Source organism: Leptinotarsa decemlineata, unplaced genomic scaffold (genome assembly GCF_025532065.1).
Source record: "Leptinotarsa decemlineata unplaced genomic scaffold, Ldec_3_MD MMD2_tig00026358_RagTag_RagTag, whole genome shotgun sequence".
NCBI lineage: Eukaryota > Metazoa > Arthropoda > Insecta > Coleoptera > Chrysomelidae > Leptinotarsa > Leptinotarsa decemlineata.
Genome location: NW_027412703.1, coordinates 11,663,004 through 11,679,609, shown reverse-complemented (window position 1 = coordinate 11,679,609; position 16,606 = coordinate 11,663,004). Strand labels below are relative to the sequence as shown.

General features: G+C 31.3%; 1 protein-coding gene across 6 annotated transcripts in view; it reads left to right on the top strand.

The window, feature by feature from the left end:
- LOC111514764 (uncharacterized) overlaps positions 1 to 16,606 on the top strand; it is a 165,059-nt gene that overhangs the window by 68,011 nt on the left and 80,442 nt on the right. For 5 of the 6 annotated variants that reach the window (XM_074184822.1, XM_074184817.1, XM_074184819.1 and 2 more), the window contains 2 exons: positions 11,590 to 11,818; positions 14,274 to 14,456. In XM_074184822.1, the coding sequence (XP_074040923.1) occupies positions 11,590 to 11,818; positions 14,274 to 14,456 (412 nt within the window). The other variant, XM_074184821.1, reaches the window with a different exon arrangement.

The window sequence follows — 16,606 nt, the reverse complement described above, 5'->3', positions numbered from 1 at the left end:
TCTTTGAATGGTTACTTGTCAAGACTCAAGAGGATGAACATTTCCTTGACAATATCATATGGACAGATGAGGCCAAGTTCACAAAAAATGGAGTTTTCAATAGACACAACAGTCATTATTGGGTGCCAGAAAATTCCCATGTTGTCCGCCAAAGGGGTTTTCAAGAAGAATGGCAATTCAATGTATTTTGTGCCATAAAGAATGAGTCAATTTTTATATCGAGTTTCATGATGATAATTTGAATGCATCAAAATATGAAGATTTACTGAGGAATGGAATTCAAATGAATTTAAATAATAATAATAGACCAGGAAAAGAACGTGTATGGTACCAAATGGATGGTGCTCCACTCCATAATTCTCATTCAGTCAGCGAAGCTTTAACCGAAATCTTCGAAGACAGATGGATTGGTAATAATGGACCTTTTCGTTGGCCTTCTAGAACACCAGATGGCAATCCAAAACGGTTCAAAATAGAAATAGTATTATCTGAACAAAGTTAATTTAAAATTGGATGTACAGCTCAAAAATGTTGAAATATACAGGGTGTTCCATTTGAAAAAATTGAGTTCCACTCATTTTTTAATGAGATCAAAGTATCTGCATTTTTTGAAGACCCTGTATGAGGTTAATGAAAATATGACTCGGAGTGAAGATCCTCATAGTATCACTCCACTCCATTTCAAATTTGATCGTTTCAGTGCAAGAGAGTTCAAGATTATCAGCATTTATAAAAGTTCATGTTTGGTAAAAAAAATATCGAAAATAATTTATATCTTCTAAACGGTAATAGATAGGTATAGGGAAATATTATATGAATTTGTTGACAAAGTGATAATGAATCATAATATGATATTATATACGGGGTGTTCCATTTGAAAAATCGAAGAAACCGCTACTTTATAGTAGAAGCGACAACGCCGCTTCGTCTAAGATATTTTAGGCGTGTAGGTCATATTGACTTATGCATACTGTGGAATTTTCAGGTTGATCCGTTGAATAGTTTGGATTAACTATAAATCGATTTAATTCGTGAGGTTGCAGTCAATAGCTGGGCTGTTACAAAGAAAACTCTTTGTTATATGTCAAGCTTTCGGTATATTTCACACCTTCGTCAGGACAACTACAATAATAAGATTATATATCTTGTAAAAAATATATAAATATGGAGAACTTACTAACGTGAGAATAAAATATAAAATGGTTCAAAAACAGATAGAAAAACATTAATAAATGACAGTTGATAAAAATTTTGGCTGACAATGTCAAGTGGAAAAATTCTGAATGATACTCGAATTACTAGATCTTTTATTTTCTTCATCATATTTCAGTAGGTACGTGTAAATTTTGCTAAGACTATCAATATCAGTTCGTTTATTCATTGAATGTTCTTCGTTATTAATATGTATCATTTCCAAAAATATTCTTTTAGTTGTATTGGTTTCTCTATCTAAAATATTTGGATTTTCAAAATTCATTTTATGATCCTCCGAATTAACATGTTCTGTTAATGCAGAAGAATTAACATTTCGTCTACAGTCGCTCTTTTGGTAAGTGATGCGACTACTTAGAGGTCTAGATGTTTGTCCTATATATGTTTTAGAACAATCCATACAAGAAATTTTGTATACTAAATTGGATTTTTGTTTATTTGAAATTGGAGCTTTTACTTTACTGTATAATTTAGATATAGAAGTGACATTTGTTTTAGATATTTTGAGGTTATTATTTCGGAATACATTAATTAATTTTGGTGTCAATTCTTGAATATATGGGAGTGATTTATATATGAATGAAGGTATAACGTTGTTATGTTCAACTTCTTCATTATTATTTTGAAAGTTTGTTCTTTCACAAAATAAAATTCTGTTTACTAAAGATTTAGGATAAGAATTTTGGATCAGAATTTTACTGAAATTAGACAAACTTTGGTTTCGTAAATCGGGATGGGTAATTTTGATGATTCTGTTTTTTAATGATTTTATTAAATTGATTTTCATTTTATTCGGATGATAGGAATGGTAATTAATAAATCTATTACTTGATGTTGGTTTTCTGTACCATTCAGTGATGATAATATATTGTTCTGATCTCAATAACTTCATATCGAGGAAAGGAATTGAGTTGTTTATTTCCTCTTCAATAGTGAATTGGATATTGAGATCATATGAATTAAATACATTCAAAATTTCTTCTTTTCCATCTGCAGGTATGGTCAGAATCAAATCATCTACAAAACGTTTGATGAATGGAATACGGAAAGATAATTTTTGAATACATTCATCAATAAGCTCATCTAAAACAAAACTCGATAAAATTGGTGAAATGGTGGAACCCATAGGTGTGCCAAATATTTGTTTATAAAATTTGTCTTCAAATATAAAATATGTTGAATCAAAAATAAAGTCTAAATTATTCATGAATGTAATTTTGTCTAATTCACAAATAACATAACATCATAACATCAAATTGGCAACATTACAGAATAGAAAAATTTTCCTTTTGAAGTGCAGACAAATGAGTTTATTTCCCAACCATATTTCCAATGGAATCCATAACATCATCAACTTAATGAATCATCAAGAAGGACGAACAGGACGTCAAATTAATAATTTCAATTTAAAGTTGAGAAAGAAAATTCTGAATTTAGAAATTTAAATTACTATTTGTGATATATCCAAACTGAACAAAGAACAAGCAGATCTAGAAAGGAAAGTATTAAGATTAGTTTAAAAACTTAACTGATATCAATTTTCCTAATGATATACAGAATTTTCTATCCCTTGGCCCTAAATTCAGTGTTTCTCCAAATAAACATAATATTAACAGTTCGTCTCTATTAGCAGATTTGGAATATATAATGGAGAATTTCGATGAGACTAAAAAAGATTCAGAATTTTCTTTCTCAACTTTAAATTGAAATTATTAATTTGACGTCCTGTTCGTCCTTCTTGATGATTCATTAAGTTGATGATGTTATGGATTCCATTGGAAATATGGTTGGGAAATAAACTCATTTGTCTGCACTTCAAAAGGAAAATTTTTCTATTCTGTAATGTTGCCAATTTGATGTTATGATGTTATGTTATTTGTGAATTAGACAAAATTACATTCATGAATATTTTAGATTTTATTTTTGATTCAACATATTTTATATTTGAAGACAAATTTTATAAACAAATATTTGGCACACCTATGGGTTCCACCATTTCACCAATTTTATCGAGTTTTGTTTTAGATGAGCTTATTGATGAATGTATTCAAAAATTATCTTTCCGTATTCCATTCATCAAACGTTTTGTAGATGATTTGATTCTGACCATACCTGCAGATGGAAAAGAAGAAATTTTGACAGAATTTTATTTTGTGAAAGAACAAACTTTCAAAATAATAATGAAGAAGTTGAACATAACAACGTTATACCTTCATTCATATATAAATCACTCCCATATATTCAAGAATTGACACCAAAATTAATTAATGTATTCCGAAATAATAACCTCAAAATATCTAAAACAAATGTCACTTCTATATCTAAATTATACAGTAAAGTAAAAGCTCCAATTTCAAATAAACAAAAATCCAATTTAGTATACAAAATTTCTTGTATGGATTGTTCTAAAACATATATAGGACAAACATCTAGACCTCTAAGTAGTCGCATCACTTACCAAAAGAGCGACTGTAGACGAAATGTTAATTCTTCTGCATTAACAGAACATGTTAATTCGGAGGATCATAAAATGAATTTTGAAAATCCAAATATTTTAGATAGAGAAACCAATACAACTAAAAGAATATTTTTGGAAATGATACATATTAATAACGAAGAACATTCAATGAATAAACGAACTGATATTGATAGTCTTAGCAAAATTTACACGTACCTACTGAAATATGATGAAGAAAATAAAAGATCTAGTAATTCGAGTATCATTCAGAATTTTTCCACTTGACATTGTCAGCCAAAATGTTTATCAACTGTCATTTATTAATGTTTTTCTATCTGTTTTTGAACCATTTTATATTTTATTCTCACGTTAGTAAGTTCTCCATATTTATATATTTTTTACAAGATATATAATCTTATTATTGTAGTTGTCCTGACGAAGGTGTAAAATATACCGAAAGCTTGACATATAACAAACAGCCCAGCTATTGACTGCAACCTCACGAATTAAATCGATTTATATATATATATATATATATATATATATATATATATATATATATATATATATATATATATATATATATATATATATATATATATATATATATATAACCCCTTCAAATGTGAGGATATTTAATTTGGAAAGTTTAATTTCGAAAGAAGTCTTCAACATCAAAATGACAATTTTTTGACATTGAATAATGTAAAATACTTTTTTTAATTTTTCAATGTCGTTCATCACGGTGATTTATACTGTGTTTATATTACAGGATGTATTCAGATTTTTATTTTTTGTTAGTAAAAATGAATAAATTTTGCGGAGGTTGTCGATGTCTGTTTTTTTTGTTGATATTGTTTTTTTTCATTTTGATTTCAGCCATATCCAGAAATTGCCTTATATTTGAATCTGGTTCGAAATGGAGAATTTTGGTGTTAGTATAATTGACTGAATGATCATTATCTAGAACGTGTTGTGTTAGAGCACAAGAATTTCGTTTTGAATTTTTACAATTACTTTTATGACGAACTATGCGGGTTTTTAAATTGTTTTTTGTTTGACCTATATATATCTTACCATAATTGTTGTAGGGAATTTCGTAAACTACATGTGACTTTTCAAATAACGGATCATCTTCTTTTTTAAATTTGAATGTAGTTTAGTTAAGGGTTTAGCTTTCTTTTGTGAAATTTTTATATTCTGTTCTTGTTTAAATACGTTTATGATTTTGCTGGACAATTCAGGGATATAAGGAATGGAAAAGTATTTGAAATTTGGATTTTCAGCTTTATTGTTCTCTCTGATGTTGATGATATTAGATGAAGTAGTATATAACAATTTATTTAAACATTTTGGAAGATGATAACTCTGTTATTTTAGATTATTTTACTGAACCCACTAATTCAGACAGATATATAAACTATTTATCCTGTCATCCACAAAAAATGAAAATTAATTTAGTTCTAGGTTTAAAAAATCGAATTGAAAACAGTCTCATCCTACATTGGTAGAAAAAAATTCAAAACAATTATTCAATATTTTATTAACTAATTCTTATCCTCCAAAATTTTTAAATAAATTGTTATATAATACTTCATCTAATATCATCAACATCAAAGAGAACAATAAAGCTGAAAATCCAAATTTCAAATACTTTTCTATTCACTTCTTCGATTGACGACTTGTTTATTTTGTGGAAATTCATGTTCACTGAGGATACATTACAAAAACCCACTTTTTGTCTATTTTCCACTATATTTCTTTATTGTTGACCGGTTTCGGCTATTACACCATTTTCAAAACTGATTACATTTAAATCTGTTGATGATGAATCTGTTGGAATCTATGGAAATAAACAGGTCAAAGAAAAATCCCAATTCTATTGTCCTCAACGAACAACTTGATTTAAATAATAGTCCTCTCCTGAACCTATAATCCAGATCCCAAAACCTACATTATATTGAAAGCTTTGTTATGTTCATGGATTTTACAGGTATATGAAACGCAGGTACCGGGTATCAGGTATATCAAATCATTTATGATAGAATAAGCAACATAGGTATAAATTACTCAGATTTAGTTTTGAAAATGGTGTAATAGCCGAAACCGGTCAACAATAAAAAAATATAGTGGAAAATAGACAAAAGTGTGTTTTTGTAGTGTATCCTCACTTTTCCATTCCTTATGTCCCTGAATTGTCCAGCAAAGTCATAACGTATTTAAACAAGAACAGAATATAAAAATTTCACAAAAGAAAGTTAAACCCTCAACTAAACTACATTCAAAATTGAAAGATGAAGATCCGTTATTTGAAAAATCACATGTAGTTAACGAAATTCCCTGCAACAATTGTGATAAGATATATATAGGTCAAACAAAAAACAATTTAAAAACCCGCATAGCTCTTCATAAAAGTAATTGTAAAAATTTTAAAGGAAATTATTGTGCTCTAACACATGTTCTAGATAATGATCATTCAGTCAATTATACTAACACCAAAATTCTCCATTTCGAACCAGATTCAAATAAAAGGCAATTTCTGGAAATGGCTGAAATCAAAATTAAAGAAAACAATATCAACAAAAAAACAGACATCGACAACCTCAGCAAAATTTATTCATTTTTACTAACAAAAAATAAAAATCGGAATACATCCTATATATATATATATATATATATATATATATATATATATATATATATATATATATATATATATATATATATATATATATATATATATATATATATATATATATATATATATATATATATATATATATATATATATATATATATATATATATATATATATATTTATATATATTTATGGAACAAATTACGCTCTGCAAACTTCCCGTTATCCTTATTTTGCATCTGAAGTTTTTCAAATACATTAACTACCGTTGCACGAAGATTATCAAGGCTTTTGATTTTGAATTCGACTTGAAGTTTGATTCGACTTTGATATCGTCGGAAACACAGTCTCCAACAGAGAGACAATACAAGCTATTCGCCGTCGTTTACCATGAAGGCAAAAATGCCAACATTGGACACTACGTGACCGATGCCTTCCACGTCGGCTACAATTGCTGAATTAGGTACGACGATTCTTCGGTCAAGACCGTGCAAAATGAAGACGTATTGAAACCCCAGGGAACGCGAGTTCCTTATTTGATGTTCTACAAGAAAAGCGATATTTTCCTATCTAAATAAGGTTGCGTAGAGTTACGTAGAGTTCAGCGTCTGGAATCTTACGGAATTTCTCGTTCAAATTTTTATTGAAATTGATATTTTTTTTTGGTTTTAATGAATTATTTTATTCTTTCATTAGTGATAGGTATTGTTCAATTTTTAATGTTATATGTATATTTGATTTCGTTGGAACTAATTATAATTAATTAATGAAATTTATATATATATATATATATATATATATATATATATATACACTTGGCTGCACCGCGCTGATGAGGCCAATAGCCAGAAACACGTGTCCGCGGTTTGCCCCCCTTTTTGGAGTGTTATGTCCACTAATTGTTTCATTTTTGATTTGTACATCATACACACTCGATAAAATCTTTGTATGTATTTATATCTTGGACCCGGATGTCACGCAGGTAGCTATAGCTGCCTACGTGGTCATGTTAGATGTAGCCTGGGAATTCTAGGTCTTCTAACTGGAACCACAAATGTGCGGTTGGCTCCTGTTGTTGACTCCGTGCATATGTGTTGTTTCCTGCTTTCGGCAAACAAGTGTTGCCCACCTTTACACTTGGCTGCACCGCGCTGATGAGGCCAATAGCCAGAAACACGTGTCCGCGGTTTGCCCCCCTTTTTGGAGTGTTATGTCCACTAATTGTTTCATTTTTGATTTGTACATCATACACACTCGATAAAATCTTTGTATGTATATATATATATATATATATATATATATATATATATATATATATATATATATATATATATATATATATATATATATATATATATATATATTTCTACTTATCAAAATTTAAGCACACCTGTACTAAATCATTTATTTTAACTAAACTCGTCACCGAATTTTTTTTTTGTAATATAGTAATATTTTAAGAGCCTCTTTGATGTTAAAAACAAATTTTGAAAAATAAAAGTTGTCAAACTTGATGCAAAGTTCATCTAGTTTCAACGGGGCTTTCCAAACTATACAGTACTTGAGTTTTTTAATGAGCAAATGGCCTCACAATATGAATTAGAACAAAACGGAACATTAGGAAACAATATCTTAGAGTGTTTATTGTTTTTTTAACAAAAAATACAGTGGAATTTAATCTTAATTAAAAGGAACTGAAAATAAACATGTATCTATACCTAATAGCAAAAAAACACGAAAAAAAGACTCACGACATTAAATACACTACATTTCTGTATGTCTTCCATCGCGTTCTATGCAGATAATTGTCCTTCTTTTATTGAGTTGCTGATACTCACAGGGTTTATGTTTAAAATAGAGTTTCTAATAACAGTTTCTAGGTGATTCACGTCACGAAAAGGTCTTTGTTTATAAACGATTTGTTTTAAGTAACCCCACAAGAAAAAATCTAGTGGGGTTAAATCTGGCGACCTAGGCGGCCATATTTGCTCCATATTTCGCCCAATAACTTTGCCCCTAAACATTTCTAATAGTTTCTCTTTGACTTGTCTTGAACTATGAATAGGAGCCCCGTCACATTGATACCACAGACTGTGTCTTATTTCAACCGGCATATTGTCCACTATATCACTGATCTCAGTATTTAGAAATTGCAAATAATTCTGAGAAGTTAAATTGTGTCTAAAAAAGAATGGTCCCATTACCTGATTATTTAAAACACCGCACCACACATTTGTTTTAAATGAATATTGGTCCCGACATTCTATCACAAAATGGGAACAATTCTGGGAACTGACTACGCCGTTCGATGTGAAGGTAGCTTCGTCGGTCCATAGGATTTTGTACGGAAATTTTCTGTTTAATTCTACTTCTCCTTGGTACCAGAAAGAGAAATCTAGTTGAACATCGAAATCTCTTTCCTTTAAGGTATTTATAAATTTGGGTTTGTAGGGTTTGAATTTATTTTTATGTAAAATTGCTCTTACGCTTTCTCTTTTAACGCCAGTTCTATCTACAATATTGGTAATACTTGATTTTCCCTGTTCGATAACATCCAGGCAGACAGCCAACTGAACCTCATCATTATTGCGTGATGGATTATGACGTTTTTTAAAAGTATTTTCAACTGAACCAGGGGGCCATCCATAAAGTACGTCACACGTTAATGGGGAGGGAGGGTATCACCGAAGTGTGACATCGTGTGACAAGGGATATGGGGGGTCAATAGTTTTGTGACGTCACATGTTAAAATTTAAAATACTAAAACGCAAAGTTTGGATGTGAATTGAAAATTTTAAAAATTTACGAACTTGATATATATTTATTAATAAGTTAGCATTCTTGCTATGAGATAATCTCTCATGCAACGTCATTTAACTTCTAGAGCGGCGTTGTAATACAAGTGAGATTCTCAAATTCACGAGAATTTTGAATGGTAAGGATTTAAATAGGTTTAAGTCGTCGGCGAGTGCTCGCTCGCTTTTCTATCGTTCCGCCCGTTGGTTGTTTGCGAGACCTTCGACCAAGTGCTACCTCACGCGCTGGCGCAGTGACTTCAATACATTCCTATTGTTTATTTCGCGATTGACTTTTGCCGAGTGACAGTGATAGTTTTCTCAGTTTAATTGTTTTAACAATTTTATCTTCTTTCGAAAATTCGTCATCAAAGAATTGCGGCTAGACGTGCCCGAGAAATTCTCTGTTTAATGAATGATGATGATGCTTTATGGATGGAAGAGAATGATGTCGACACTAAGGATGTTCCTGACGTTCAAATTCAGAACGAAAATGAAGTGCCTGATTTACCAGTAATAGCTGATATAAAAGAGTGGATCCAAAGTCCATGGACACTCGATAATTAAATTTTTTATCTTTAATTAATATAATTAATCGTTTATTATTTTCTAACTAGTCGTTTGTTTTTTCGGTTTTATGAAATGTTGGACTTTATATTGATTTTATTAGATTATTATTTAATGAAAATAAGTAAAAAATGAAAATAGCTGTTTTCTCTCGATTATTTTTAAATACATACATAAATTTAAAAAATGTGTGACGTCACATCAGGGGGGGGGGGGTTATAAAAATGTGACAACCTGTGACAAGGACGGGGGGAGGGGTTCAAAAGTCCTAAAATTCGTGTGACATACTTTATGGATGGCCCCCAGTCAGTTTAAATTTTTTTAAAATCCTACTTACAGTGGATTGCTGTACATGTCTACCAGGATGTCTTGCGTTAAAAATATCAGCCACTTGTCGATGCAATGTGTTTTCACCACAAATTAGCACAATTTCAATTTTTTCTTGTAAAGATAACATATTATTTTAATTTTCATACATTACATTGAACTAACGGGCATTAATTTATTCAGTGACAGTGACGTTTTCTAAAACACATTATGTAGTTTCATATTTTTTCACAGCCTATCCAGTTTTTTTAAATTAGTGTTGTTAGCGGAGTAGGTAAATGTAAATACTATGAGTTTTTTTCTTTTATTGAATGGGCTTCAAGAATCACGAAATGATGTTTCCTAATATTCCGTTTTGTTCTAATTCATATTGTGAGGCCATTTGCTCATTAAAAAACTCAAGTACTGTATAGTTTTGAAAGCCCCGTTGAAACTAGATGAACTTTGCATCAAGTTTGACAACTTTTATTTTTCAAAATTTGTTTTTAACATCAAAGAGGCTCTTAAAATATTATTATATTACAAAAAAAGAAATTCGGTGACGAGTTTAGTTAAAATAAATGATTTAGTACAGGTGTGCTTAAATTTTGATAAGTAGAAAAAGCAGGAGTGCGGAAAAATAGTGAAAATATAAAATACTTATTATGGGTTTGAAACTTGGTGTGCGGGTATAAAATTACAAAATAAAATGTTTTTATCCTTTGATATTTTTGGATATTTTGAAGAATAATGTCATTTTTCGATGTTTCTTTTTTTAAATGTCAATTTTGACAGGTTAAGGAAATCACGTGACCTATTTTGTAGACGCCATTTGACATCATTTCTTAAGCAAAATCTACTGCCAAAATCAAATTTCACATAAAACGATAAATAAAAAAGTTTCCCATTTGATGCGGACTTTATCGGTGACACAGTATATATATATATATATATATATATATATATATATATATATATATATATATATATATATATATTCTTTTTTTGGATGATTCAACTAATGTTTTCTTTATTTTCAGTATTTTACTATTTGAAGTTCTATAACTTCTGTTTAATTATCTGCGAGCGCTTTCGACAGCTGGTTGTGCTGTCATCCTCTCTGTCAGATAGAGTAGGGCCTAGAGGATGACAGCACGACCAGCTGTCGAAAACGTTCGCAGATAATTAAACAGAAGTTATAGAACTTCAAGTCCTTTTTGTAACTTACATTTATAGTAAAATACTGAAAATAAAGGAAAATTAGTTGCATCATCCAAAAAATATATAGATTAGAAGTTTAGAAGAAATCATTTTTGTAACATATATTAATATTGATATATATATATATATATTTATTCATTTATTTATTTGTTTATCACCATCAGAAATAAAAATAAATCAAACTGTAAACTAAAGTTAACAAATGATATCTACAAAATGATATCAAAGTAAGTGGAGAAAATACCAAATTATAGAATACATAATACGTTTTTATAAGATCAGCAGTATTGCATTTTCTCAGATGTTTTTCGGATATTTTCAAGTTTGAATTATTCTGTTCACTTTATTGAGCAATATATAGGTTTATCAAACGATATTTTTTTTCATTTTAGAAATTCAAAATGGTCCAGAGAATTTGAACTACATCATTTCAATCTATGCCAGTTTATTTCAACAAAAATGAACCCCAGCCACATCAGAACTTTGAATATAACTTGTTTGTATTGGATTCCTGCTAACGAACTGAGGAAACTTATCAGAAAGATGGAAAATTTGCAAGAACTTATAGCAATAGATACAAAACTGGGCCTGCGAGAAAATGATATAATGGAATATTTAAAGGTATTGATGGAAATTTTATTCACCATTTCATATAAGTAGTGGCGATGACAATTTATCTTTCGAAAACATCATCTATGGTAAACGAGAGACCCAGGCTCAACCACGTTGAGGTACGAGATCCCACGTGACAATATTTCTTTCATTTTGCCATATCTCATCAGTGGTAGTAGACCAGATCAAGTATACCACTTTTGAAGTCATTGTCCTAATCCTTTCGCTTATGGTGAACAATAACATTGCAATCTTCTGAAAAATACTGTAAATGGTTGAGAAAATTCCATTCAACCTCCAAAATACTATAGAGGACATATATCAATGAAGATTTTGAGTATTTTTATGTGTCCAGTTATTCAAGTTTGATAATAATTTGGTGATTCTTTTAGGAGGTTGTTAAATCTAATTTAGTGATTGTAAATATTATACATAACTAATAAAATATAACCACTTTCAATTCTAATAAATTACAGTTATAAATCGAGTCAATTGGTATTTTGCAATATATCCATTTTATTGTGAATAGTGCCCAAAGTAATTACCACTGACTATTTTAAAATCTTACAATGGAATATAAATTCAAAACTTTTTATAAAAATGTATAACATAGACCTTTTTTGAAGAAGGAATATTGAAGTTCTTGGAAAAATGTTTTTATCTGGATCAAAATTTGATGGAAGTCTGGTGAAGAAAGATTTAAAAAACGATAATTTTGAATGTGTACCATCTTGAGAAATTCTGATTGTCCTTAGCTGAGATCTAATCAAACATGATAATTAAAATAATCCAAAAAGGAATAATGCAATTTTGAAAGAAAACAGTTTGACCAAAAAAAAATATATAAATGAAGTGATAATACCAATTGATTCTATTGAATTGAAAAGTTCAGAATTTTTTTCATTTATATTTTACAGATGAGATGTATAACCTGTTAGTTGAGATAACAAATTTATATTCATTCAGCTTCAGTATAGATCTATATTTTCAAAAATGGTATATGTAGTACTAATAGTAAATTCTTCTTATTCTGTAATGAAATTTCAGGAAAAGAATGAATTGCAAATGCTAATCTTTTGAATAATGAAAGAAAGGGGGCAGAGAACAGATGTCTCAATTGTTTTGTCAAAATGAACTGTAGCAAATGATCTCTTTTATTGTTGTCAGTGCTCTCCTGGTGATTTTTTTGCTCCTGTTGTATATTCCCAAACATGCAAGTCTTTGCTCCCCACGGTTGTTTGTTTCATCTTTGGCCTTCAGACTATAAATGGATATGTTATCATGGGTTTACCCACCATGGTGTAAACATCACTGCTACCTCCGCTTTTCTTTTAACTCTCTCTAGATATTGGTTCCAGGATTCCAGGTCACTCTGGGATTTAGTATCGCCCCCAAATATTTGGCCTCCCCCGAAAGATTTATTTCTTCACCACAAAGTTTTAAAATCCTCTGCCCTCCGTTAAGTAATATTCAGCGCCTGCTGCATGCGTCCCTTCACTATATCATTACATTTACTAGGATGACTAAGTCGTCTGCATAGCCCAGTACTTTGTGTCCGTTATAGATCAGAAGACTTAGTAACTTATCAATTACAAGTTTACATAGGGGGGACCCGTGCCACTACTGTCTCTTCCATTATGGTTGTGTATGACAATTTTACTCTAAGCACGCATTTTATCCACCTGTGTCATTGATCTCTCTTCTCCTCAATACCTGGATTATTGATTATAAGGACGTATTATCAAATGCGCCCTCTATATCTAAGAAACTAAAAGCACTTTCTTGTTCTTGTAAGCATATTCTGTTTTTTTTTCGTAACGCGACATAATACCATTTCCGTCGACATATCTGATCTGTAGCATAATTGTCCTGATGCAGTGGTCTGGTAGCCAGAGTTATGTCCTCAATATGCCTGTCAAGATCTTCACCAAGTACTGCATGATTTTCTCAGGCTTTGGAATGAAGGTTACTCAAATCATTCATGTTTTTGATATATATCCAAGAGCCAAGTGCTCTGAGGATTATACCCAATTTTTAAAGTAGACGTTCCCGGTTTTTTTTTTAGGTATTACTTAAATGACATCTGATCTCAGCTTGTAAGCTTGGAATGAGTTTATTTCATATTTATTTTTCTCCAAATCTACTACTTTGTTTGCCACCAGCTAATCCTTCCTGGACGCTCTTTTTGGAGCCTCCAGTTCTTAATTTGTCCACGACTCCAGTGTTAGATTTATAATTTCTGAATCAGTAAAGTGTTTGTGGGGAAGCACTCATAGTCCCATCTCCTGTTTTTGTGTACTCCCCGTGAATTAGTTATTCTTCGCATATTCATACTAAATTTTTGGACATTTAAGGACTTGACTTATTCACGGTTTTTGACAGACCATATATTTTCTTGAAATAAAAACTGTCCTATTCAAGATCTCCGTAATAACGGTTATTATCTACCTTAATTTTTTTACAGTTGAGAAAGCTTGCTGTATCCGTCGAAGATGATCACTTTGGACATGGTACCGTTGCTGCTAGTAAGCATTTGAAGGCATTGAAATCATTATATTTGAAAATCATTCTTAAAAAGGAAGACCATAGAGAGGTTTCTGGAATGCGTCTATTTTTTTGTAATATCAAACATCTGGAGGAGTTGTGGGTAATATTAATAATTTTTAATGTTTGTTGTAAATTTTACTCGTTTCTATTTGATACTAGATTCAAGCATTATTTGCAATTTTGATTCATCCTCAGAAATTCATTATCAATAATTCATCAAGAATAAAATAATAAATTTTCCAGTCTTTTAATGTATTTATTGTCGAAAGAATCGATACTCAGCAGTTGAGACCATATAATCTAGTTTCAGGGAGAAAATATATAAAACCATGTATACATTATTTACTGAAACGAATTATTCTATTGCTGGGACCCAGTCTTTACTGAAACGAATTATTTTATTGCTAGTGACCCGGAAAATGTGTTTCGATCAACTATATAATTTTTTTTCTAAAGGTTTTGTCAGATAATAATAACTCTCGGAAATTCAGTGAAGCCTGGCCTCTTAAGTACTCTTACCGCTGAAACTTTGTACCAATTTGTCAACTTATACTGTCTCATTTTTAGCAAAGTTAGTAGCCAAGGTTTTTTTGTACTTCCTGGGTATAAAATACTCAAGTCTTAGTTTTATAAAATATTTCAAATATTTTGGTTATGTGGTTTGCATGTATGGTTTGAACTCTTCAACAAAGTTGATATTTCATGGTACATTTTCCTCAATCTACTGAGGATCTGACGGAAAGTAGATCTACTGTAATGCCTTTTAGGAAAACACCCTTCCATGGCTGCAGAACATTACCTGCGACCATCAGCCAGAAGATGCTCTGCTGATACACTTTGTAGCTACCCATTTGAAATATGCGTCTCTAGAATCTTCTGGCCATAATGACATACTAAAGAGATTCCAGATGGTTGGTTGATACTGAATTGTCAGATGTTCTAGGTGCAAGATTTCAATTCAATGACGGCAGTAACCTTCCCATATGAGGGCATATGTTGGTCGGCTATATGTAACGGTATATTAGAATCAGCCAAGCAGGGTTTTTTCGTTTCTTGTTTGGGTTTATCATCGTTTCAGAGTAAATGGTTGCTAACGTTCTCGGGGGGATTTTGTTTCTTTTCTTGATGCATATTTTCCTTCTGCTGCTCAAGAGTGTGGTGCAAGGCAGATTAATAATGTATCCCACCCTTGGACAGACAATAAATCGCTTCCTGGCTGCACTTCTTAACCTCCTAGGTCCGATGTTATACAGAAGACAGTTGGGATCGTTTAGTCGACGCCCTTCACCTTCTGTATACTCATGGTCGGATCCTTTGATTACTTCATTGTGCATAAATTGTCCCATGGGTAGATAGGGAAAGGATGTCCATGATGAAGATTCATCATAATTGAACCTCAGGCTTTCTATGGCGAGAGGATGTCCCGTACTTCAAAATTTTCTTAAGTGATACTGAGTGGGCTCAGGGTTATTCGTCCTTTTGGCACAGATACACAAACGTTAGGATGAAGCATCATCCACCTCCATAAGTGACACGCCCCCGCTGCAGTCCAACCTATTGATGTATCAAGGTAACAATAAATGTTGACTCATCATCCTTTTGAAAAGTCGCATTTTTACAAAACACTCTCAGTTTACACACCCTAAATAACTTCGCTCAAAGGCTACCCCTCATATTATTCAATATAATTGATAACTCATCTTTCTTTGCTCAAAGGCCAGAAATCGTTGATAAATTACTAAAAATTGAAGGTTCACCCTGTTGAAAATGAACAGGCAAAGTTTGTAGGATTTAGTAAATTTCATGCCCAGATGAAGACAACTCAGTTGGTAATAAAACACGGGTCGAAACATTGCGGTTCTGGTGTGTGGGAGCAATATTAGTGTTGAATTTACTATACAAATTATATATTTGTGTGTCATAAAATATCTATTCTGATAATTCCTAATTTGATTTCAATTTAAGAGTCACCGGTAGACAGATGTTTCAGCCTGTTGGGCATCATCAGTACCGGGCAGGCAGTCCTCGATTGAGAACAAAATGTGGAAAACCAAGACAGCACTTGATGAAAAAATATACACAGTGTGACCCACTTGAAAGCTGGATTCCATCCAGAAAAGGGTCATCCACCTGATTGGAGACACGAACATCACTTGCAACTTCGACAGTCTGGAACATCGAAGGAAGGTTGGAAATTTGTCTCCCTTCTATATACTTTCACGGGAAGTGTTCAAGTGACTTGGCACATTT